Genomic DNA, 21,513 nt, shown 5'->3' with positions numbered 1-21,513 from the left:
CATATGTTTTCGATCGGACTTACTATAGTTTAGTGCTGGGTCGAAAAGGACGGGTTGGGGCTGAAAAGTGCGTGTCAACAAACACCCCCTCGGATATCATCCAACATAAAAGACTTGCCTCTTGACTTGGTGAAGGGGGAATATAGTACGAGGGAAATAGACTGGTCGGAAAGCCGGCAGGGACAGTGTATGCCAGGAGTTGGGAACTGGAGCCCTGGGCATATGCACGCTGGCAGGAGAACAGAGGCAGCGCCAATGATAGCCACGAGCAACGACAATACATGATAGGCAGACTTGGAGGTATATATATATAGCGAATGTTGATCTTGACCTACCGTGGGATTCTAAGCAAGGAAGGAAGGGAAAGTTGCCCAAGGATACTCAACCTTTTTATCGCACAGCTGGGCGGGAGTGTGGTACCAGCTTGACCATCGGCAACAGTAGGTCGAGCCCGAAGCTCTCGCAAGTTGCTTGCATATTGACGGAGGACGTGGACCTGTAGACCAATGGCATTGACAGTTGAAGGCAGAGAGCAGGGAAGCAGGTTGCTGGCGCCTTGCCAAGGACTCACCAATTGTAGAGGCGCTGAGGCTGCACGTGTTAGCCTAGTATGTCGTCTAACGGCTGACTGCCGACCACCAGGCCTGGTGTTGCAGATACCTGCCGATCCCTTCTGCGATTCCAGCAGGTAGCGAGGTAGCCGTAGCAGCCGCCTCTAGATACCAAGCTTGTCCACCGTCTTAGCCACAATCTCTTCATACTGCTGCATTCCCCTCTCTAGCTTTCGAAGCCCAGCCTTCCGCACGTGGTATACCATCCCAGGCGTACCTGCATCGGAATCCGACTCTTCGCTGCTTTCATCCTCCTCCTCCGTCCTCACTGGCTTCTCTCGATCCACCACACATCGCATAAAATGACGATCGTGAGTGATGACAAGAAGAGCACCCGGCCATAGTTTGAGGGCTTCGATCAGCGCGTCAATGGTGTCCGCGTCCAGATGGGTCGTTACTTCATCCAGGACGAGCAGATGAGGAGAGTTGCAAAACACCTCCGCTAGAGCCACGCGCACCCGTTGTCCTCCAGAGAGAGCTGCAAGTGGAATGTCTGTCACAGTGTTCCCCCGGAGACCTAGTTTGGCCAATGTGCCCCGAGCTGCCTGTTCATCTCCGGTCCAATCCGGTAGTTTCATCAAGTGAGACAAAGCTGTCCTCTGCGGATCTTGCTTTCCGATTGTTTCCAGTTCTTCGACTGCGTGTTGAGAGTAGCAGGCGAATTTGGCCTTGGAATGCACGGTGATCGTGCCTTTGGTTGGTCGCGGATCTTGGCCAGTGGCTGCTCCCATCAAGAGCTTGACTAGAGTCGATTTTCCACTCCCATTCAGACCTGCCAGTCCCACTCGTTCACCCGGGTGCATGGCCAGATCAATGTCTTTCAAAGTCCAGACGCCCGACTTGGGATAGGTGTATGATACTCTGTCGAAGCTAAATAGAGGTCCGGTGTGGCGCAACGTTTCTGGCTGCTCCAGCAGCGTGATTGTGACAGGGGGATCGAACTCTGGGATCTCGATGCCATCGCGATTTGAATTGTGCCATCCCGCAAGGTCTCGGTTGAGCCTGAATCTGCCCCCACGTTGGCCAACCTCGAGCCCGGTCCGTTCCTCCAGCTTCTTTCTTCGCGACGCCGCTTGTTTCAGCTTCTTATCATCTCCCGTTCGTTTGGCAGCCTTGACATTCTTGGCTATGGTCTCTTTCATGTGTTCGGTCTGCCGTTCTTGTGCTTCAGCCATTTTGGTCATGCGTCGAATTTGTCGACGCTTCTCGGATTCATATTCTGTCAAATTGCCTTTGAAAACCTCCAATGTTTTGGCGGGAGCTAGCCGAACGAGTAGTACCTCGTCAGCAATTGCATCAGCAAAGTCGCGGTCGTGTGTAACAACGATCACCGTGGTTCCGGCCAATGACTTTGTGATGTATCTTTCGAGCCAAACAATGGCCGGCAGGTCAAGGAAATTCGTGGGCTCGTCAAGCATCAGTACATCTGTCTTCTGTATCAAGGCGCATGCAAGGTCACAGCGTGTTTGCCATCCCCCAGACAATGACTTGACAGGTTTCTCGATTTGTTCCTGGGAGAAGCGTAGACCGAGGAGGATGGTACGAGCTCGAGCCTCAGTGCTACCAGCATCCATGGCCTCCAATGCCAAGCGTGTCGCTTCCAGCATATCGAGACCGATTCTGGTAGCTTCTTGTTCGTCCTCGGCGCTCCCGGCTTCGTCATAGCTTGCTCAGCGTAAGTAAAAAGCCCTGTTGTCAACTAAGCGGAAGGCATTACCGTTTCTGCGCTTCCTCCACCTCCTTCTCCCTCTCTATGAGCATCTGGCGGGCCCTGAGTCCTCGAGCACCACTTCGTCGCGCTGCTATAAGCCGCGCTTCAGCCAACTCTTGTTTTGCCTGCTCAAGTTGAAGCGAGCGAACCGTTGTAACAATCTTATTGGAGTGGGCTCTATCCTCTAGTACGGCGGCAAGACCTAGATTATGTTAGAAAGACGACATCTCATCAGTGAGAGAGAACATGCGGTTGGCATCCTGGAGGGCACACTCTCTGCGTCGGTCACTTCTTGTGACATGTTCAAGAACTTTGAGGGTGTCGCTCTCGGTCTCATCGGATTCTGCCAACACATCGGAGCTGACCCGTGTCTGGCCAAGCAAGAGCAGACGCAAATTGCGAGGGACGCCAGGCACTCGTCGTTCCGCTAATGCTCGTAACAGTGAGCTTTTTCCAGTCCCATTCCGTCCAGCGAGAACGTAGTGCACGCCTTCCACAATTCGCAGATGAGCGTGGTCCAACAAGTCTCGCCCTCCGACGGAGAGCGTCAGATCTTTGACATCGATATCCTTTGATGTTGGTGCATCCACAGCATCTACATGGAAACGGCTTTGCTGGCTAGTGACGACGATAGTCCCATCCTGAAAGGAGGACGTAGATGGGCCTGTTTTTGACGGTTTGGGCATGGCGGTCCAACGACGGGAGATGGTGCTTTGGCGCGATTAGGAAAACCTGATGGAAAGCAGAAATGGCCTTTTCAGAGAGAAGCTGTTGAAAAGCGCGGTCCTACATCGTTATCCTAGAAACTGTTTTATGCGAGCGGGAAGGGGTCTAGCTACTTTGGCTGTCTCCGGAAAGAGAAAGTGTAATTGGGGCCCAGGGTGAAGCTGCAACTCCTTCGACACGGGATTTCGAGTTCTCATGAGTCACTGAGGGCTCGGATGGCTTGTCTGAACCAGCGTATTCGCGTGCTTGATGGTTGCGGCGGATCTGTGCCGTCCTCTGTGAGATCTCAGAAGCTGGAGTGCTTGCAGAGATGAGTCACATAAGCGTTAGCTATGCATTGTTCGGCCATGTGTGTGAGTCGAACAGAAGAGAGGGATGCTCAAGGAATGCTCCAAGATCTCGTCGTGGAAGTGAGAAAGACACGTGACTGTCATTTGAAAAGACGTTGCGCTCGTGACCCGCGGAATCCGCCAATCAGCACACGGCTCGACGGACAGTCCATAGCAGCCGAGCTGCGCAGACTCTTTTGATTCTTCCAGCTCCAATGCGGATGTGAACAACTTTGTTCTTGCAAGCCAGTTCCGGGAACTCTCCCACCTTCCATTCACCAAGTTCTTTGAACTACACACAGATCTGATAGCTGCCATCCACCCCTTTCCCCGCCATGGCGCAGTTTCGCGCAAAGAAGCTCGACCTGGGCTGCTTCATCAACTCCAAAATCATCCGCGACCACACAAAACGGAAGACGTTTGAGCAGTTTGAACCGCAGAGGTACATAAAACCACATGAAAAACAATCTCAATACACTAACACGGAATTGAATGATCTAGGCAAGCCCTCCGGTACCTCGTCCGCAACACCTCCCTCCCAGACTGGGTACGAACAAAGGCACAATTCGAGTTGAGAAGCATGCACTGCTACACGCGGCCCACACAGATAAAAAACAGGTGTATTATGGGCGGTGTAGCCAGGAGTGTTTTGAGGAAGTTCAGGATGGGCAGGGTAAGTTCTCGAAGGTTCTCGTGAAGCGAAGCGACGGGAACCCATCTTGCTTCTCTGCATACAAGATGAAAGCGTTGGTTGGGAGATGACATGGAAGTCTGTGCTAACTACGTTGTGCTCCTGCAGTTCCAATTCCGGATGAATGCGCTGGAAGGGAATATACCAGGTGTCAAGAAGGCCAGTTGGTGAGCTGGTTGTACAAATATTTTGAAAAGCGTTCTGGATCGCGTGGCATGAGACGGCGTTACAACTGCTGGAACAGAAGAAGTGTGAACACGAAAGATCATATATCAACTTGGCGGAAGATTGAGGTTCACATTTCCGAGAACAGAACCATTCGAGTCCCGATTCCGTTGAGACGAACCGTGCCTGTATTTCTGCACTCGACAAAACGCAACGCTTGCGAAGATGAGGAAGTCGCTTAATGATTTCTGAGTGCAAAAGGAGACGGCCTTCTAGCCTTGCCAATCCCACTTGTGTCAGCTCTAATGGTCATTCTCGGTCCTGTTGACCCGAAAAGCCCATCAGAAATTATAGTCTTCACATTATGAAACTAGCCTCATCATAGGAACCCGCCATCCTCGAATTGTTGCAAATACCAGTCCATTTGGAGCACAGAAAAAAAGTACGGGAAAGAAAAAGGGACGACTGGTTCGAGCAAAGACCCTAGTCTCCAAGGTGTGGCGCCACCACAACTTCGTCAATTGCCATCCCATGTCTAGTGGAGATGATGCTTCGGCTCTTCCTCGTCAATGGTCGGGTCTAACTTCAATCTTTCCGCAAATGCAGCAATCGCATCATCTCTCTGGCGTTGGGGAGATGCTTCAGTGTCGGAGGCAGCTATGATTGCAGCCTCAAAGACATCAAGATCTTCTGTATTGCGCTTGCTCCCATCTGGAGTGGTTGGCCGTGCTGGGTCACCAAGCACTTTGGATGTATCGTCATTCGCATCCTGCCCTAGGTCCCAACTCTTGTCCCATCCGGATTTTTTCGACTTCTGCGTTTTCACTTTTCTTCTGCTCCTTGTCGTGATTCAATCGTGCCTTTATGAGCATGGCTACCAGCGCTTCCAGCGTGTACCGTGCATCGTTTCCGCCATTGTGCGGGAAGTAGCATGGAAGGCCTAGATCTTTCATAATCGAAGCAAGGTTACGGTTCTGAGTCTCTTCCTGCAGGACCCGATATAATGGTGCTGTATCCAGTGCATCAATGATAGATGCCAGGGTTTTGGCACAGCCCTCTTCATTGGCCGTCATGTCCATGGCGGCAACGGGATATGTGCCACGGGAAGACGTGAAGATTTTGGACCCTAGTGTTCTCAGATGTTCGAGATCAGTCCCAACATCATGCCCGACCAAAATGATATTGCGCTGTTTAGGTCCACGCTGTAAAGTTTCTGGGCTTTGTTGGTTGGCTTTGGCGAGCGCGACGGCGCGTTCAATGGCTTCCTGATCCCCGATGCCATTCAGGACGCTGGTGACAGCTGCTTGGTTTGCAGCATCTTGTTCGGCTTTTGTCGGACTCACACTTACCCCTCCTGAGTTGGGATGAGTTCCTTTGCAGACCTTATCCTCTTCACCTGGGCTGGCTGGCTCAAAGCTCCACGGATCAACCAGGCTGGCGTGCATGTACTCCACAGAGAAGGGCCACTCAAAGCAGCTGTCCACTTCGGCCACGGCTTCTTTGAGGTCGACCCATTCAGACCTGCCAAATTGGAATGCGTTGGGATTTCCAATACAGAAATCTTTGTTAACTAGGTGCTCTCTGCCACTGATTCTGAAATGACGAGAGCGAATACGATCCATCCAATTTTTGCCATTTGGACCCGGAGGGATGTTGACAAGGTCAAGTGTGTCCAGTGTGCTGATTCCAATCTCTGTAATAATGTCGTGGTCTCGTTCATATGCCTCAACGTCAATCGCAATGATAACAGTATCTGCCTCAAAGGGAAATGGAGCTGGGGCGTTGAGGTCGAGTGGATCAAGAACAAAATAAGCGGCTTTCAACTGTTGCAGACGGAATTGCTCCTGTTCATCCCATGGCATTTCCGGGTCTGGGTGTTTCATTCGGCCAGTCTTACGACGCAAGCCCATGCACCGTTGAGCTCTTCGCAACTGCGCATACCAATCTCTTACTGCAAGTAGACGGTCATCATGTCTCTTCTTTTTGGCTCGGCCACCTGTGCTCTTCCCTCCCGCAATGGCAGCTCGACACTTGTCCTTGAAGTCCTCGAACTGCTGTCTGACTCCAGGTGAGGCATCGGGTGGACATTCACCGTGGTTGGACAGAGCATTAGGCACACTAATCTGCATTTCCTGTGCTTCCTCCTTTGAGCATGACTGGCCCAAAGATTGAGGTTTTGGGGTACCGTCCTCATAAAACGTGAGGGTAAACGGGAATTTCGGAACCGACACGGGGATTTTGAAGGCTTGCCCGATCTCTGTAATGAGCTGCTGGACCTGTGCATATGGTACGAGGATGATCGGTTTCGCGCCCAAGCTGAATGGAGGATGAAGGTAGTGGCTAGTTTAATCATTAGAAATGGTCCTGCCGAGCAACAGGCTTGAGATGCTGCGAGGAGATGGGCAGGAAGGGCGGGAAGTCAGACAACTTACAGGTCCCAGGTCCGATTGTAGAATTTGTTGGATGCAAAGAAATGGCGCGAGACACGATCATTGACATCGTTCATGTATTTGTATGGAAACTTTGCAGCCAGGCTGAACTGACAGAAATGACCTGCGACTGGATTTCCTACCCCGTCCGCCGTCGGTAACTCGTCATTGTCTGAGTCAGAATGCTCTGTCACATCTTTGGGGGGATTGCGTTTGGAGGATTTGCCTTTAGCCAGATACTGAATGGGATCGTCGGGCTCATTCGGATACCCAGATGAATTGAGCTCATGCATGACTCTCGGTTTTGGCTGTGATGTCTTCGTGGCGGGCTTCATGGATGGCTTCTGCTTGAAGGCGGAGACGTAATCGTCATCGTCGTCAGAGCTGGTGAGAATGCTAGCATCTCTTTGCGGATGTTGCTTTCGCAGTGATTTAATCTCTCTTGGATGTTGAGGGGCTTCGGGGATACTCCAGGGCCGTTCCTCTTTCGTCTCTTTCTGTTCAAGCTCTTTTTCCGAGAAATGAGGTTGCCCGGGAGTTGGAGCAGGCGGAAGTGCTTGGTTGGAGAACAATTGGTTCAATCGATCTTGAGGGGTGGTGCTGACCATTCTGCCTGATCCTCCTTTGAAATTCAAATGTAGAGAATTTTTGAACCACTGATAACGACTCCCAAAGAATTAAAGCGGGATGCTGGTAGTGTAGACGGGGAAAAGATCGATGGAGTTATATTAGCAAGAAGGATTGCTGCACGTTTCAATGACTCTGAAAGGGCCTTTTTCTGTAGCATGAAGTATTAGACACGAAAGAGGGCATCAAGCGGACAGAAAGATAGGCATGCTGTGACATCAAAGGACAGAGAGATTGAAGAGAGGGACTGAAAGACATTCAACTATGAAAACCTGACGCAAGGTTCTCTTGAGAGTTACGGAAGGGAAGTGTTAGAGTGTCACATCAACTTTTATTGCGCACCAGAGATCCGTTCTCTGCCTGCTCGTATAGAATCATTTAAACTGGATTGAACAAGTGACGAAGTGAGGCACAAGGCTGAGAGCAGTCCTGGTTGCATCCCAGATTCCCACGTGACTTTTACCTGACTGCCACGTGACTGTTTAAGATACTGCCGTGTCTCACCGCCTTCATCGCGATGGCGATTCAACTTAACATGCGCGTTCCAACTGCGGCAGGCGTTGGTGGGATGTGCGTAGTACAGTACGCGGACAAACAACAGACAAGCCGCGACTGAATCTCTCCCGTTCCCCCAAGGACACATGAACGTTCCTCGAGTATGAGTTGATATTGCGACTCCCATCCAAGTTCTCTGTCAAGAAACCAGTCGATCTACTCCGCTACATCCGTCGTTGTCCCTCCTGACCCAGATCATCTCTCCGATGCGCCGGCTACAATAACGACTCACCTGGCCTCGATGCCGACGATGGCGGAGATCGCAAGCAACCGCGCTGTCGATCCTGATGCGCAGGCTGCTGTGACTGACTTCCTCGACTATACTGAATATCTCCCTTCCGACCTCATTCGATCTTTAACACTCATCCGCGGCCTCGACGACGCCTATCTCAACAATTCTCTAGTCCTCCATGACCTTGCCAAACTCTATGGCTCACTCCCAAGTCTTGAAGCTGCCTCCCGTCCGAATGCTCAAGGGCTCCGTGCTCAGATATCCACAAGTTTGGATCGGGCTCTAAACGCTCGGGAATCCGCGTATGCAGAGGCCTGCCGACTGTTTGACGTTATAGACCGACATCAGAACAGGTTGAAAAGCATCATCGCCAAATTGAATGCCATACCAAAGCCTCCTTCGCGGGATCCAACTCCTCAGCCGACACCCTCAACGCAAGTCAAGCGCTCACGGAGCGGCCGAAAGATAGAGACTGGGACGTCGACGAGACTAACCCTACATCCCCCTCGCGGCAATACCGTTGCCTCTGCGATCCTCAAAAGGCCCCGTGGCCGCCGTGTCACTGTGCCGGGAGATGTCATGCCACCCTACGATCCCGATTCGCCCATCGCAAGTACAGAAGTGTCGGACTGGGAATCCCCACCCCCTTCACCTCCGCGCCCAGTTCTCAAGCTCAAACAACCGAAACCTCCGGCGCCGGCAAAGCACTCGAAACAAAGGCCCCCGCCAGTCGACGAAAAGACTCGCGAATCTCGGGAGGCAACTGAGCCATATCACAAACCGAGTCCTCCACCCGAGGACGCAGAGATCGGAAGCAAGTGGAGGCCATGGACGCACTTGACCGAGTATGAGATGTACAAGCTTCGGAAAAAGATGAAGAAAAATCATGCTTGGGAGCCTAGCGACGTCATGATCAGACGGGAGTTGGCCGACCGTGGCAGAGGATGGGACAACTACTACCGTGCGAAGGCAGAAGCTCAAGCGAACGGGACCCGATTCATCGACATCGATAGCATCGAAAAGTTGACCCCAAAAACTGAGAGACCTGAGAAGCCGGAAACTCTGGATCAAATTGAAAGCGTGGAGAAACCAGACACGTCAGAGGTGGTGGGAAAGGTTGAGGAGGCGGACATCCCAACCCAAGAGCCTGAGATCTTGGAGAAGTCGGAGGAATCTGCCACGGCCGCTGGTGGGACGCCCGCTCCAAAACCCAAACCATCAAAGAAAAATGAAAAGAAAGAGAAGAAGCCTGACCCCGCGCGATCTCAAGCAGCGCTTGCAGCGCAAGAAGCCGAACTTGCTGCCCGAAGACTGGGAGATATTGGCTCCAAGTTTCGCACTCTGTTCACGACCCCTTTCACCTCAGCCCTTGCGTCGCTCAGCCGAAGTGCCAGCACCCCGATCGCTAGCCGGCCAACCGCCACGGGGAAGAAAGGCATAGAAAAGACGTCCAAGAAGAGAAAGGCAGAAGACACACCGATATCATCAGTCTCGCCATCAGCAGAGCCAGAGACCGCAAGGAAGAAGCAAAAGATTGCGCCGAAGCCGTCGCCTCTTGCAGCCAGTCCCATCCCGGCCGCGACCCCTACATCGCCTGCCGCCACGAGCAGTGAACCCCCTCCGTCCACCAGCATGGGAACCATCAAGATCCCCCTGAAACTCAATGTGGCGGCAGCAGCTACGGCTACAGCTCCCGGAGTGGTTTCTGCCAGTGCAAGCAAGACTCCGACCCCCGCGCCAGCAACCCGTGCTCCTAGTGTCCAGCGTAATTCAGTCGCGCCGAAACCTGAGAGCACCCCGCCAGCGTCCACCACAACTTCCTCCCGGCCACCGTCACGGCGCTCTGCAGCTGCATCCGTCGAACCCCAATTCCCTACGACGCGATCTAGCCGACGTCCGTCTACGACGCCTTCTCTCGCTGGAGGACAGAAAACACCCGCCGAAAAAGAAACGCAAGGACCGAGTCCGAAAGCGGTCACTGCCATTCCCACAGCGGCAAGCCGCCGTAGTAAGCGAGACGCACCGGGGATGGTGACGCAGTCGAGTCAAGATGGAGGGGCCGCTGTGAGCGTCAGCAAGCGCAAGACCAAGCCCGCCAAGAAGACATCATCGACAGCCCAAGTACCCCAGATCAGGATCGACGTTGATGGAAGGCAAGAGATTGTGGATCCTGATGAGGAGCGATATTGTCTCTGTGGGGATGTTAGTTGGGGGGAAATGATTTGTTGTGAGTTGGACGAGAAGGTACGTTCATCCCCTTACACCAACACAATTTGCCGCCTTTCCTGGCTGTTTGTTATCTGCTTTGTACATTTATCGCTGACTTTAGCTGTCTATCTAGTGTGACTACGGCCAATGGTTCCACATGGAATGCGTATCTCTGGTAGAGTTGCCTCCCCGGACGGTGAAGTGGTATTGTCCTGGTGACAGGAAGAAACATCACAAAGGAGAAACTACCAACGGGCTTGTGGGAAGGGGGATTAAGTGAAAACTATTTGGAGGTCGACGGATGGAGTCTTGAGATGCATCGCTCCACGAGGGAGGCATCGTGTTACTTATGCGAGAATTGTCTGAAGCTATCACTGTCGGCATTGGCACTGGGATCGACTGGCTTCAAGACACCACCGACCGCTGTTCTAGCCATTGGTTGCGTACAATAGCCGGAGATGAAATCTGCATAACCGGTTCGTGTATAGTGGTGACAGATACACAACCAACATCGACGTCATCTCCAGCAATGTTGTGCAAATCATTCTGTGCCCGTAGCACGAGAGCTGTCTGTCTTCAGACAACATCTTGCCCTTCAGCTGAAACGAGCGCAATTGCCTTAATTGAGCAGTGTAGGGGGTGGAGAAGGAGTCTACGTGGTATTGAGGGAAGTTACATTGATCTCAGTCTGTTCACCGCTATCATTGTTGGATATCAAGTGCTCCCTGCCTCTGCTTTGCTCATGACTGAGGCCAGGGTCGCATCGCCCTCCCTGTCTCTGTCAGTGTCCTGCGTCTGTTAAAGTGGGAATTCTTCGACCTGTAGACCTTCCCCTGAGAAACTTGGGAATGAATAATAAGAGGAGATGAAAATGGAAACATTGATTGGCTGAGGGTTCGCGTCGAATGTAGATCTCCTTCGTGCACGGTTAGGGCGAACCTGCACAGTCCGGTGCTTGGTCGCATAGGTCCAAATCCTTGATGATATCGATGATAAATTTGACACGCGTGACATTACGGCCAGGTCTCTCTGTAGTATGAGCGGAGTTCATGTTGTGCTCATAGTAGAAGGGGTAGTGGGAGGAGGCCGTCTACATGTGGTCCGATAGAAAGACAAAGCGATAAGTCAGTGACGATCTGAGCCCTGGGAGAAATGCCCTTGACTTTTGGCCCCTCTTTACCATCGTTCTTTAAATTTTGAGACTGTCAAAATAGTTGTTTTGTTGTGATGTGGCGTTGATGGAAATATCTCTGATCCCATCTGAGCCACAACGCCAGTCTGCGCCGCTAGCGATCATCACTTAATTGCCAATGAATATCTATATCCCACCTCTCTGGCAAGAGACGTCGAGGCTTATAGATCATGTATTCGAAATTCCTCGGTGGGCAACATCTTCCGTCATAGAATTGGCTGGGATCACCTAAATAGAATGGAGACTTTGCAAGCGCCTGCTCAGCAACATATGCATCAGTGGCCATGATCGGGCCCCTTGGGGAACATATTGCTCGTGTAACGTTGACAGGGAGACATCAACGAGGTAAATAATGTAATTCTATACTCGATCTGGCGAGCTTTGTCTCGGGAAAGGGAAGAAAGAGCTGGACTGCAAAATCTGTTGGGTGCAGAAATAACTCCCCAACGAAAATCAGATGTGTCAAAGTCACCGCTGAGTACCTTGGCAGCAGATTTAACGCAGCCAGGCACTCACAAGTACTTTCGACATTCCAAATTACTTTGGGCACGTCGTAACCAATGAGTGGATGGTTACTCGACAAAGAGAGTCAAGCGAGATGCTGTAGTTTTCCGAAACTGGGACTTAGATGGATCAGGCGAAAATCGAAACCGAATATCGATGCTGTTTCACAGAGCCTCCACCGGGGATGCGTGTATGGCGACCCGGTTTCTTGGTCAGGACCCGATTCCATAAAGGCTCCCCGGAAGCATGGAAAGGCGTCCCATCCTGTCCCTCCTGTACCTACCTATGGAGAACGAAGGCGAGGGGGCTCGTGTCCAGGAGGTTGTCTACCTAGTCATCGTCGTCCAAATGATGTCTCGGCACGACAAGTTGATAAGTGCTGGATCCTTAAAGCGATCATCGAACGCCAATCGACAGGAAAGTGGGATCATTGCGGACCCGCGGCAAGTGGACGCTGCAGGTAGAAGTACAGGGCATTAGCGACTATGCCTGATTTGCATGGCTGACAAGATAATTTCCGAGACCAAGGTGGTGGAATTGGAGGGAGCCGAGCTAAGACGACACATGGGCGACAAGGCCAACCTAAAATGACTTCCCCGGGGCTTGCCAAGGGAGAAGTTCATTGACAATTCCTCTTTCCCGCTTTGGTAACCGCTGAGATGGACAAACTTCTTTTACTAGTCCTTTTCCGAGATGAATGTGCTCAGTTTTACTAGAGCCGGCATATTGATGCCGAGATCGTTATGTAACTCAGAATATGGTCTTGAATGTCGACTTTGATCTGGTGAAGATGGCCATTGAATACTGAAAAAGACATCATTGCGTCTGATCTCGGTGCCGGCAAGGACGCATCCAACTCTCTCCTGTGCTTGGAGGACAATTCTGCGCACGGAGTGGTTCTGTGTGTGGCGCAAATTAACTTCAACGGCGGCCCAACCACACCAGCCGGCTACTTCCCACCGCCACATGGTTGACTGGTTTAGTCGGACTAGGGAGGGCCATCTTGCTTCTCGCATCACATCAGGCCAATTAAGGCACAATGCAATCGCTGATAGCCATGCTAGGTATGATGGCTTGATATCGAGAAGGTGGAGGACAAACGGTAGGATGGGAAACGTGTCACAGAAGGTCTGGTCGGCAAAATGGTGCGACACATCCTCAGATTATCGAGCATTGGTCCTTCTGCATCGTTATTGTTATTGTTGCTTCGAGGTCTCGGTTCGAGATTGCTTGAGAAGCGTTTGAATGGAGATATACGAGTCCTTGGTTGACGGAGTTTAGATGGTACAAGTAGGTGTTTGAACTTCCACATCTAGCCAGCACCAGTAGGGGCCCGACATGTCCTCCCCTGCGTACCTCGCCCAACAACATCTGTTACTTGAGAGACCGCCATACAGGATTTCTCCATTTTCCAGCCTTTGAGTTTCAGAGATGGAGCGGTGAACTGGGTTTGTCATTGTGCGTCCGAGCCTAGCGGGCGGAAGCAGTCCCCCAAAATCTGGCGCGTTTCTAGCTGCGTTCTAGCTGCAGGAGAAAGCCTACAGGGTGTCAGTGAGGCTGAAGCAACGAGCACAACGCCTGCCGGTCCCGGAGCAAGGAAAAATGATTAACAGTAACCATACCCATTTGTGCGGACCCCCTCTAAAATTTGTGGGATGTTGGGATGGAGGTCGCTACGGCGGGCCGTAAGGTCCGAACGCATAGGTGAATCTGTGGGAGGGTCGCTATACGAAGGAGACCGAAGGCAAAACAAATGCTGACTCGATGCTAACCAGCCATTGACAATGTGCACCGAATACTCCGTACTCCGTATTCGTAGGTAGTAACTTTTCTTATGAGGTGCAACTGCGTAACGATGGTTCTGCGTGAGTGAGTGATCTGTGAGCGGTCCGACATCTGGAAGTTCTGCTCTTCCACCTGAGGCTGCAGACTGGACAGGTTGGCGTCAATATGTCAGATGCCAGTGACGTGTCAGAGGGGAGAAGAATGCACCATATCCAGTAGAAGGATTGAGAGAGGGACAATTTAGACAGATTGGGAGAAAATCTAGAGGGGAGGGTGGGTGTGGATGATGGATGGTGGATGCGGGTGTGGGTGAAGTGGAAGTGAAAGGAGGCATCAACTCTGATCGACGCTTCTGCAGGTACCGGGTGTACGCCGGCAGCCTGCGGCACGGCGCAGTGGGGCCTGGTGAGGAGTTGCCAAGGACCAATGCCTAAGTACTTACCGGGTAGGTGGGCAGGGATATTTCTCGAACTGAAGGTGCCGGGCGACTGGCACGCGCCAATGCAAGCCATGGGGGGCCATCGATACACTACAGACGCCCACGCTGCACCCGCTCAACGGGGGTGACTGAAGTGCCTGACGCCCCCCAAACCTCCTCCTGATCCCTGGTCCCCCGTCCCCTGGGGCGGATGCGATATCTTAGGTAGGTATCGATTAAACACGGCCCCCCTGTCCGGCTCGTCCAAAGCATAATTTTTTTTTTTCCTTTTTGCTTTTCCATTGCGTTCGTCGAGGCATTGCGCTCTTGTTTTGCTGAGGGTTGCCTTTCCGTCCTGTCATTACGTGTTCGAGCTGCAGGGCGATGTCATTCCCGCATTTTGCCTGGCTACAGTAAATGAATGAGTCAATCTATGTCACTGGCTCACATTTTCTTTTGGTATTGGCAAATCAGCCGCCAGAGCCCCGGTTGTGTGGGCTCATTGCGCACCTAGGCAGTCAATCATTCTGCAGTGTTTCTAGTCTCCTCGTTTAGTGTTTGGCACGGCTTCTATCAGGCTTGCTTCTGATCCACGCGCCGCGTCCTTGCTTTACTTAGGCCATTGTCTAGTAGCCTTTACCCGTCTCCTCGCCTCCTCGCGTCAAAGTCTGTTTCGTGTCGGCGGCTCAGCTTCCATAACAGGTTCATGTCACTGTCACTGATCTGTCACTCGAGTTCACGCCTTGGCCGCAACAGGAATGTACGAGTATTCGAATGAGTTTGCTTCCCAGGTGCTATTCTCTGAAATCTAGGCCACCCCTTGCTGGACAATCAACCCTGACTGCCGGTCCCTGTTCGCTGTTCCATCCTCCAATGCTCACTACGGTCCCACTTCGGAAGGCACCTCGATGCGTCATTAGCTGTTCCCGTCCACTGGAGACAAAAGAAAAAAGAATCAAGGGAAAACAAGACAATAATGGTATTGGGACTGTGCTTTGCTGCCCCATGCGCAGCACGCTACGATCGGGGATCAGGTCCCAGGCCAAGGCATCCCGGCCATCGTTGTTTGAGAATGGCGATTCATGGCTGCGGAAACGTCCAAGGACCCGAGCAATCGCAACAATAATCTATCCAGAATCCTGCCTTCTCCTCGAGTCGAGCTTTTAGTGTCATGCGGGCTTAACGGCGGATGCCGATTCCTCGAGTCCCGCCTAGTACCTTGGGTCCTGCTGAGATAAAGACAATCCCCCCCCCTACCGTAACGACCAGGCCCGCCCTTCTGACTCGGTCAGCCTGCGACTCGAGAATGGAAACACCCCTTAGTGCTGCTGGAAACCCTTGGGAATCACCTTTGGGCTCCCGCGGGAGACTAGGCCCCTAGGCTACTCGGCTTCGGGTTAGGCCCCACCACCCGCCCATCCCAGGCTGCAGCCCTTGAAGCAAGCTGAAGCCTTGTGGCTCCCCGGGCTCCAAGAAGAAAAGCCTCTTGAAAACAAACCCTGCGAATCCGAAGTGCTTAGTTCTCTGCTAACGTACCATCCGTTTAGTATCCATCCGACCTGATCGGGGTGGATAAGGGGGTAGTTGCAGCTTGTCTCCCTGTCCCGCCCTTTCTATTATAACCATCACATTTCCGTGTCCGGCCTACAAATGTTACACGTCCTTCGCTCCCTCATCAGTTCTCGACGTTCTTTGCTTGTTCATAGTCTTGCCTTGCTTTTGCTTGTCATTGACCTAAACCGTGGTCCGGCCCTGTACCGAATTACCTCCCTAGATTTGACGTTCGAGAAACATCCGCTCGACACATCACAACGGCCGCCCCCTAAATCAGACACCAACCTGGGCGTGAACCAAATCTATCTGCCCGCAATCAATCCCTATCCGAGACTCGACGAAGTGGAAACAGCTACCTGTCTGATCGGACCTGATTTCAGATCTGTCGCTCACTCTTAACAAGACATTTGCACTGGGCTGGAACTTCCTGACAGCGCGCACAAAAACTCAAATTCTCAGCGCGGCTCCCTTTCTCGCATTCCTCCCTTCGCTCGACCAAAAGGACCTCTGGCAGAAAAGATCGTTCGCACTGTCACCTTTCCCAGGCCAACGGTCAGCGAGCCAATTCTGTATCACATCCGTGTCTCTCAGACACCTCACTGGACAGGTGGGAAATAGTCTACGGACTTCGCATATTACTCTGTGAGTCAGCCAGAAATCCCCGTGCTGCCTGGCTATATAAGCCGGCATCCGGCGCCTGCCCCCTGAACTTTCTCAATCCTCCTGACCGCCAACTTGAGATCTAACGCCTCTGCAGCACACACAGACACAATGACTTCCACATCAACATCAACTTCTTCAGCTCCTTGCGACATGGGCCGTGGTGGATACGACACGACAGGGGTACCCAAACCTAAGCCTCCTCAAAAATAACGGCCCCAAGAATCTGCAATTCAATCACATCACCTCAACATCGCCCCAAGGGCCTTCTGGCGATATCCCGCCGAGATATTCACTTCTTTTGCCGGTTAACAAATACTCAGTCTTTGCGCGGAAGCCACCAAATGGATGGCTGGTCCTGCGTCGAGGCTCGCATCACAACACAAACCTCCTTTTCGGAACTCTGACCGTGCAACCTGTTTCTCGACACTTTTAATCCCCATGTGCTTTTCGACGAATCGACTACCCTGTACAAGTACTGTCTCAAAAGATTTTGAGCGTTCTCGGCGACACTTTTACCCTTGCATGCACGGCGCTAGGACCATTATTGTCTTTCGGGGACTCGACCAGCACGACCATTTCTTGTACAACCAACATTTGATGTATCAAAAAAGTGCTTTTCATCTCGGCGTTGCGATATAGACGGGGGTTGGGATACGGAGGCGGGACGGCTAAGGGTGAGGAACATTGCGGTATAGATTACATGACTCAGGTCACTATTTTTGGGAGTTTCGTTTTGGGTCTGAAGGGAGAAGGCACTATTCTGTTGCGTCGACGATTTCCAGTTGCAACAGGTGCCTGCCTGGATACCATGATGTGGTTAGCAAGATGAGACGGCCTGTTCAAATGATGCGATAGGCTCCTTTGGTGGGCATCGGAGTCATCAATCACTGGTCATAGTCGATGAATGGGCTCTTTCCTGACACTAAATGAAATAGAATAATGTTGTCATCCTCGGTCAAGCCGTCCTATCCCCAACGTCGTAGTCGTTTTTGGTTGCTGCCAGAGATAGGCTGACACCGAGACTCATTGATGGTTTGTTGCACGAGGCTTGGATCCTCAGGGGCTGCCCCAATGATGGTCTTGGGGAACTTAGTGCGCAGGCAGAAGGGAAAATCGATTTGAGGCAAAATATGCAATTACTACAGACGCGCCCGCAGTCTGCCGTAGATCTACGGTGCCACCTAGCTGCCGAAACCGCAGCGCGCATCTGGAACTCGGCATCATCTGCGTCGTCAGTCTACCGAGTACACTACGATCAATCCACCTCCAAACCATCATCCTCATTCCACACCCGCGCTCATCGCTGACGACCTTTGCACGCTCAATCACTCTTCTCACGGCGGATCTGTTACCTAGAAACGCACGTGGGCAGTCCAATATTTTCGACGTCCGCAACGAAATCCACTTTTCAACTCACCCATCTCAACAGCGAACCTGAGCTTCTTCCTACCAAAAGTCTCCTCACTGCACGTTCAGTCACCGGGAAAGAATCTCTGCGTTTCCTGGCCCAGTCTACCATTGATAGAGCATCAGAAGAAATAGCATGGCCGACTCATCTTCAGCTCCCAAGCCCTCCAGCAGCGTCAAGCTTGTCCTGTTGGGGGAGGCCGCCGTTGGAAAGGTGGGTTGCGCATGACCCCGTTACTGTTACTTCCCTAGCTTTCAATAGTTCCCTGTCACGTCACCTTGGAGACAGCTTTGGACACTACAGCTGTGGTTGTACGGTTGCAATCGCTATACCTTATCCTCACGTCAATTAAAAGAGATGGCTTAGAGCGAAGGGGAAGGGAAAGCCATTTGATTCGTTGGAGAGAGAAACAAACACGGTCATCGCTGACAGTCTGAACAGTCATCCCTAGTCCTGCGCTTTGTCAACAATGATTTCCAAGAGAACAAGGAACCCACCATTGGCGGTATGTCTACGTCCCGTCAACACTGTATTTTCCACTCAGTTTTGCCGCCCTTTTACTCTTTCGGAACCGCTTCTCTCTCTGCCTTCCAAAGACCAATGCGACCTCTTTTGAGACCACTAAACTAACATTTCCGTAGCTGCGTTCCTTACCCAAAAAATCTCCCTTCCCAATCGAATCATCAAGTTCGAGATATGGGACACCGCAGGCCAGGAACGCTTTGCCTCCCTCGCCCCCATGTACTACCGCAACGCCCAGGCTGCGCTCGTCGTGTATGACCTGACGAAACCGACCTCCCTCGTAAAGGCAAAGCACTGGGTTGCGGAATTGCAGAGACAAGCTTCACCGGGAATTGTTATCGCCCTAGTCGGGAACAAACTAGACTTGTGCGCCGAATCGTCCGGCGATAGCGCTGACGCTTCTCAGGAGTCGTCCTCCGCAGCAGGCGAGGACGAAAACGAGACTAGTAATGCCGAGCACGCTGAAGCCGAACACACAAAAACCGGCGATGCAAGGAAAATCTCTACCCGAGAAGCCAAATCATACGCTGAGGAGGAAAGCCTATTGTTTTTCGAGACGTCCGCAAAGACGGGCCACAACGTCGCGGAGGTCTTTTCGGCAATTGCAAACGCGATCCCCGAGACGTCGTTGAAGGGTGCTCGAGGAGCGAGTGGTGGTGGGACCCAGGCAGCATTGTCAGGCGCAGCTCAACGGGCGGAGGAAGCGAGGGTGAATCTGGCAGACAGGGGAAAGCAGCAGAAGGATAATTGTGCCTGTTAATTTGGCCGGTCCCGAGAGTCATCTTGTGTGCTGGTGAGAGGCACAACAACAAAACCGTGTGCTTGGGATTGAGGATGAGTTTGGCTAGTGACAGCCTCGTCGAGAAAAGGCGTGTGCCCGAGCTGAAATGGTGGTGTATAGGACAGCACAAGCGGATAGTAGATATGATCCAACATGTTGTGCTCGATTCAGAGTGAAGGAAAGTGGGCATGTGGATTGGATTGTCGATCGGAACGGCATCAGATTCTATGGCGTATGGTAGCGTACAGCGAAATATTGATCCGTTATTGCATTTATACAAGACTTTGAGCAAATCTCACAAAGAGACCTAATCGTCGGTAACACAATAATAATACAGATCACTCCCTCCTTTAACACACGCAGGAAACGCATACATTAAACGGGGCATAAATGCTAATTTTCCCTTCTTTTCCATGCTCACATGGTGGAGGGCCATCTTCGACGCATTGCATTGTGTCTCAACGAGATCTCTAGCTTCAACCCTCACACGCAGTCGGGTCGATCGCGGTAGACGGTAATATCAGGTCCAATCAACCATCCATCCCATTTTCGTATTTAGAAGTACTGCCGATGGGGCACAATTCGCTGATGGCACAGACGCCCATGGTTGGCCAGGGGTCAGAGAGCGCTCTCAAGGCTTGGTGCTAGATGCTTGATAGATGCATCGTGGCTCATCCTTGCAAGTTAAATTCTCTACGAGGTAGTCCCTATCTGAACGCTAAGAATGTTTCTCTGAGCAGCCGAGTTGAAACCGAGGACCTTAGAAGCCCCATACAGGAGTGTCAAGCTAGCGCGCCAAGGGCTAAGATAACCTGTCGCTTCAATGGTCCTTGGAAGGATTTGATACCTGTGTGCCTCGATACCATGAACCCTATTGTCCACCATCATTCTCAAGCTCCCTTTCTGAATGAGCGGAGTATTCGATCCCACATTGAGTCTAGGCTGCTCGTTGTGTCCAAGTCGCTACCTTGAAGGTACCGGGCGCCAGTGCAGGTGTGCTCTTGTCAGCGACGCCATGGTTGCCGACGTCTCTTTGGTCGGCTTGCCTTTCCGCCAGGCTTCCAGTGTACTTGTATAATGGGTGAGAAAAGGATCTGTAATCCGCTACAAACAGATCTGAAGAGCCATGTGATATGGTCTGCCTCCGCGCCGTGACGCGAAAGTGGGGACGCGATCTGTCTCGGCTGGTGTCACGATGACATCAGGGCCACCAGGGCTTCTCGTAAAGACACCAGACAGGATTCTGTTTTTGGATCAACTTGAGCTTGTTGCAGATTTCTTCCGAGTCTTTCGAGGATCTAGATCTCTCCTTCCATCAGCCTCCGTGCAGCTTGGTCTCGGATCAAGATGGCTGATCGAGTGAAGCAGGTTGCCGCCGAAGAGGCAGAGAACGTCAAAAGGATGACCCGAGAGGCTGTGAAATCGCGGGCCTACCTCTATCCCATCAAGGCAAGCTCTTCATCCAAAGAGGGCTCTCTGTTCTGACTGTTAACAGGGTATTTTCTACTTCATCTCGCATAAGGACCTATGGAAACCATTGACTTCCAAGATGGCTCCGACCATCACGCTGAGCGTTGGAGTGACCACCCTCATGTTCCTCGTGGCGTACGTGCCTCAAGCAGCCGTGATGGCTTTCACATCGGGGCCCGTTGCCGCGATCTCAGCAGCCTTACTTACTCTTAGCGAGAGTTCAACACTCATCAACCTCCTCTCGAGGACATTTTTGATTGAAGAGGCCCTTGTTGACACCTTTGATGGTACGCTTCTTTCTCAGGATTGCACCAACCTTGTTGAGGAAGGCAGGCAAATAAAAGCCGGAGGGGACAACATCGCTAGACTTGGAAAGCTGCTCAAGCGACCATTCGCCAAATTCACTCCCAATGCCATCATCCGGTATCTCATCTACCTACCACTCAACTTCATCCCTGTGGTGGGCACTGTCATTTTCATAGCCCTCCAGGGCAAACGAGCAGGTCCAGCCGCACATACGAGGTATTTTCAGCTCAAGGAATGGAACAAGAAACAGCGGGAGATGCACATTGCGGAACATCGCGGAGGATATACAGCGTTTGGAGTGGCAGCCTTCCTGCTCGAGATGATACCTTTTGCAAATCTAATTTTCGCGTTCACAAATACCGTGGGAGCAGCGCTTTGGGCTGCAGACATTGAAAAGAATGCCACAACCGCTCCAAAAGTTCGTGAGCTGGCTACCAAGGCTGAGTGATGACGACTTCTGGTTCCACAAGACGCAGACCGGTTGTCAAAAGGGCCACTGAGAAAGGCTACACGAATATTGGGGTATTCCAGGAACTAGTCCCGGAGTGGCCGGTGATGGGGGTAAGCAGATGACAACAAGGCTGGAACAGAAAGGAAATGTTCTGGAACATTTTCGTGGCGGTGGC

General features: G+C 51.9%; 6 protein-coding genes across 6 annotated transcripts; 4 read left to right on the top strand and 2 right to left on the bottom strand.

The window, feature by feature from the left end:
- Positions 1-715: 715 nt before the first annotated feature.
- A1O5_12777 (uncharacterized protein) lies at positions 716-3,008 on the bottom strand (the record flags this gene model as incomplete). Its single annotated transcript, XM_007753346.1, has 3 exons — positions 716-2,276; positions 2,329-2,499; positions 2,548-3,008. The coding sequence occupies 3 exons, from the start codon at positions 3,006-3,008 to the stop codon at positions 716-718; spliced, it is 2,193 nt and encodes a 730-aa protein (XP_007751536.1).
- A 704-nt stretch (positions 3,009-3,712) lies between these two features.
- Positions 3,713-4,239, top strand: A1O5_12776 (uncharacterized protein; the record flags this gene model as incomplete). The annotated part of the gene is made up of 3 exons (XM_007753345.1): positions 3,713-3,819; positions 3,879-4,050; positions 4,177-4,239. The coding sequence occupies 3 exons, from the start codon at positions 3,713-3,715 to the stop codon at positions 4,237-4,239; spliced, it is 342 nt and encodes a 113-aa protein (XP_007751535.1).
- Positions 4,240-4,991: 752 nt separating this feature from the next.
- On the bottom strand, positions 4,992-7,270 carry A1O5_12775 (uncharacterized protein; the record flags this gene model as incomplete). The annotated part of the gene is made up of 2 exons (XM_007753344.1): positions 4,992-6,573; positions 6,666-7,270. The coding sequence occupies 2 exons, from the start codon at positions 7,268-7,270 to the stop codon at positions 4,992-4,994; spliced, it is 2,187 nt and encodes a 728-aa protein (XP_007751534.1).
- An 824-nt stretch (positions 7,271-8,094) lies between these two features.
- A1O5_12774 (uncharacterized protein) lies at positions 8,095-10,564 on the top strand (the record flags this gene model as incomplete). Its single annotated transcript, XM_007753343.1, has 2 exons — positions 8,095-10,320; positions 10,418-10,564. 2 exons carry the CDS (start codon positions 8,095-8,097, stop codon positions 10,562-10,564), a joined length of 2,373 nt encoding a protein of 790 aa, XP_007751533.1.
- Positions 10,565-17,943: 7,379 nt separating this feature from the next.
- On the top strand, positions 17,944-19,090 carry A1O5_12773 (rab family, other; the record flags this gene model as incomplete). Its single annotated transcript, XM_007753342.1, has 3 exons — positions 17,944-18,021; positions 18,250-18,313; positions 18,450-19,090. 3 exons carry the CDS (start codon positions 17,944-17,946, stop codon positions 19,088-19,090), a joined length of 783 nt encoding a protein of 260 aa, XP_007751532.1.
- Positions 19,091-20,458: 1,368 nt separating this feature from the next.
- A1O5_12772 (uncharacterized protein) lies at positions 20,459-21,335 on the top strand (the record flags this gene model as incomplete). Its single annotated transcript, XM_007753341.1, has 2 exons — positions 20,459-20,527; positions 20,607-21,335. The coding sequence occupies 2 exons, from the start codon at positions 20,459-20,461 to the stop codon at positions 21,333-21,335; spliced, it is 798 nt and encodes a 265-aa protein (XP_007751531.1).
- Between the last annotated feature and the right edge of the window lie 178 nt (positions 21,336-21,513).

The sequence above is a fragment of the Cladophialophora psammophila genome, assembly GCF_000585535.1.
Source record: "Cladophialophora psammophila CBS 110553 chromosome Unknown aczJe-supercont1.37, whole genome shotgun sequence".
Classification (NCBI taxonomy): Eukaryota; Fungi; Ascomycota; class Eurotiomycetes; order Chaetothyriales; family Herpotrichiellaceae; genus Cladophialophora; species Cladophialophora psammophila.
The sequence above is the reverse complement of the archived record's forward strand: the minus strand, read 5'-3'. Positions and strand labels throughout refer to the sequence as shown.